Source organism: Elephas maximus, chromosome X (assembly GCF_024166365.1).
Source record: "Elephas maximus indicus isolate mEleMax1 chromosome X, mEleMax1 primary haplotype, whole genome shotgun sequence".
NCBI lineage: Eukaryota > Metazoa > Chordata > Mammalia > Proboscidea > Elephantidae > Elephas > Elephas maximus.
In genome coordinates, this window is record NC_064846.1 from 55,394,789 (window position 1) to 55,396,887 (window position 2,099).

Consider the following 2,099-nt stretch of genomic DNA (forward strand, 5'->3'; position numbering starts at 1 on the left):
AGCACCTTTTAAGAAACACTAACACACGTACATATGATATCAGCTGCTTTATTTTTCAAATAATCACGAACCTTTCTTCCATGTACATGGGTGAGAATCCCCTACTGAAACACAGAGCACTACAGTCTGGTCAAAAGGCTGCTGGTAACAGGAGTGACACCTAAAGCGTAGTATCAGGATAGGTAAAAGCACAGAGCCTGGCAAATGCCTACCAGGGAAATGCAAGGAAAAAGAAAGCAGGGTTGGCAATGTTCTAATCAGTCAAGTCAAAGCAGACTTGAAATCCAAAGGCACTACAGGGAGGGCTTGTCCTCAAAGTCCCTTGGTGGGGCCTTAGAGGCACCTTTGATTGCCCCTGGGCACTTTGGGTAGAAGGGATTCTGAAAACATTTTTGCATCCTTATAAAGTCCCCCAATTTCTGTCTGTTTTTTTTTACCTCATCTTCCACCCTAGCCATCTCATCGAATTCTCTTATCATCTCCTCGTTGCTCAAATGCCTATCATGTATGGCCTCTTTATATTCCTTAAGGTACTGACCCAGCCCTTTGTTGGTTTTTCTTTTTGCTTTTTTGGGTACATCATCCTCAGCTGGGCGCTTTCCTGAAGCCCTAGTTTCACTCTCTGGATTTCCTTCTTCTTTTGGCTTTCCCTCGCCCTCCCGCTTTCCCTTTTCCTCACCCTCCAGCATTCCCTTTTCCTCACCCTCCAGCATTCCCTTTTCCTCACCCTCCAGCATTCCCTTTTCCTCACCCTCCAGCATTCCCTTTTCCTCACCCTCCAGCATTCCCTTTTCCTCACCCTCCAGCATTCCCTTTTCCTCACCCTCCAGCATTCCCTCTTCCTCACCCTCCAGCTTTCCCTCTTCCTCACCCTCCAGCATTCCCTTTTCCTCACCCTCCAGCTTTCCCTCTTCCTCACCCTTAGGCTTTCCCTCTTCCTCACCCTCCAGCATTCCCTCTTCCTCACCCTCCAGCATTCCCTCTTCCTCACCCTCCAGCTTTCCCTCTTCCTCACCCTTCGGCTTTCCCTCTATATCACCCTCAGGCTTTCCCTTTGCCTCACCCTCAGGCTTTCCCTCTATATCACCCTCCAGCTTTCCCTCTTCCTCACCTTCAGGCTTTCCCTTTGCCTCACCCTCCAGTTTTTCCTTATCTTTTAGCATTTCCTCATCTTCTGTCTTTGCCTTCTTTTCTGTCTTTCCCTCATTTCCTAACTTTTCCTTGTCTTCCAGAGTACCAGCTACTTCTGGCTTTCCCTTAATCTGTGGTTGTTCTTCATTTTCCATCTTTCCTTGGTTTTCAGGCTTTCCTTCATTTTCACTGCAGCGTTTTTCCATGTTGAGATTCTCCTCCTTTTCCTGTCCTGGGGGTGGGGGGGGGGGGACAGGGGAGATGGGAGGAGACAGGAGGAGAAAAGGGAGACTGAGGACTTAGGAGTGGAGGGCAGGTCCGGATAGTTCTTGCATCTCTGCCCTCCTGAGGGTTTCCTTAACCTGGCCCGGCCTCCAAGTGTGCCTTCTGCCCACCCCTTACCCCCTCCCCACCTCCAATTCCTCTTCCACACATGAGCCAACCCTTTCCCAGGCAGGCCCTGTCACCATCTCTACTTCCAGAGTGGGAGGGTGTGTATGTGTATGAGTTGGATGGGGGGGGTCCCCAAATTCTGCCCAGCTCTTGCCCTCCACACTCCCCCCAGCCCCAGGTCTAGTCCAGTGTCCCCTCTCACAGACCTGCACAGCTTCTGGACAGGTTTCTTTTCCTTCTCTCGCTTTGAAGAGTGCTGGGAACAACAGACACCCAGACCTGCAGACAGACAGGAGGCAGGGGCAGGGCACTCGATGGACACACAGCAACAAGGGTCCTTTCCTGAATCCGGGCCTCCTCACCCAACGATTCCCTCCCCCATCTCCGCCCCCCAGCCGCCACATCTTTTCAGGCATCAGAAGACAGACCAGGATGTTTTCCAATTTTTGAGTTTCATTGTCCCCCTCCCCCGGAGGCAACCTGCTCCACCCCCACCCCCTTTTCCCGGAGGTCAATCTTTTCCTCTTAGGCCAGAAAGCGGGGTGAGAGGTATTTCTAGAATCTATGTCTCACTG

At 51.3% G+C, this 2,099-nt stretch overlaps 1 protein-coding gene across 1 annotated transcript; it reads right to left on the bottom strand.

The window, feature by feature from the left end:
• Positions 1–293: 293 nt before the first annotated feature.
• On the bottom strand, positions 294–1,769 carry LOC126069629 (transcription elongation factor A protein-like 4). The gene is made up of 3 exons (XM_049873230.1): positions 1,731–1,769; positions 1,016–1,363; positions 294–637 (listed from the first exon to the last, which is right to left on the bottom strand). Exons 2-3 carry the CDS (start codon positions 1,335–1,337, stop codon positions 294–296), a joined length of 666 nt encoding a protein of 221 aa, XP_049729187.1. The 5' UTR covers positions 1,338–1,363; positions 1,731–1,769.
• Positions 1,770–2,099: the final 330 nt, after the last annotated feature.

Excerpts from the sequence above, each read along its gene's own strand:
- LOC126069629 (XM_049873230.1), bottom strand. The coding sequence starts at position 1,337 with ATGGAAAAACGCTGCAGTGAAAATGAAGGAAAGCCTGAAAACCAAGGA. Across the intron at positions 638-1,015 it reads TATAGAGGGAAAGCCGAAGG|AAGAAGGAAATCCAGAGAGT; the intron begins GTGAGGAAGAGG and ends GAAAGCCAAAAG.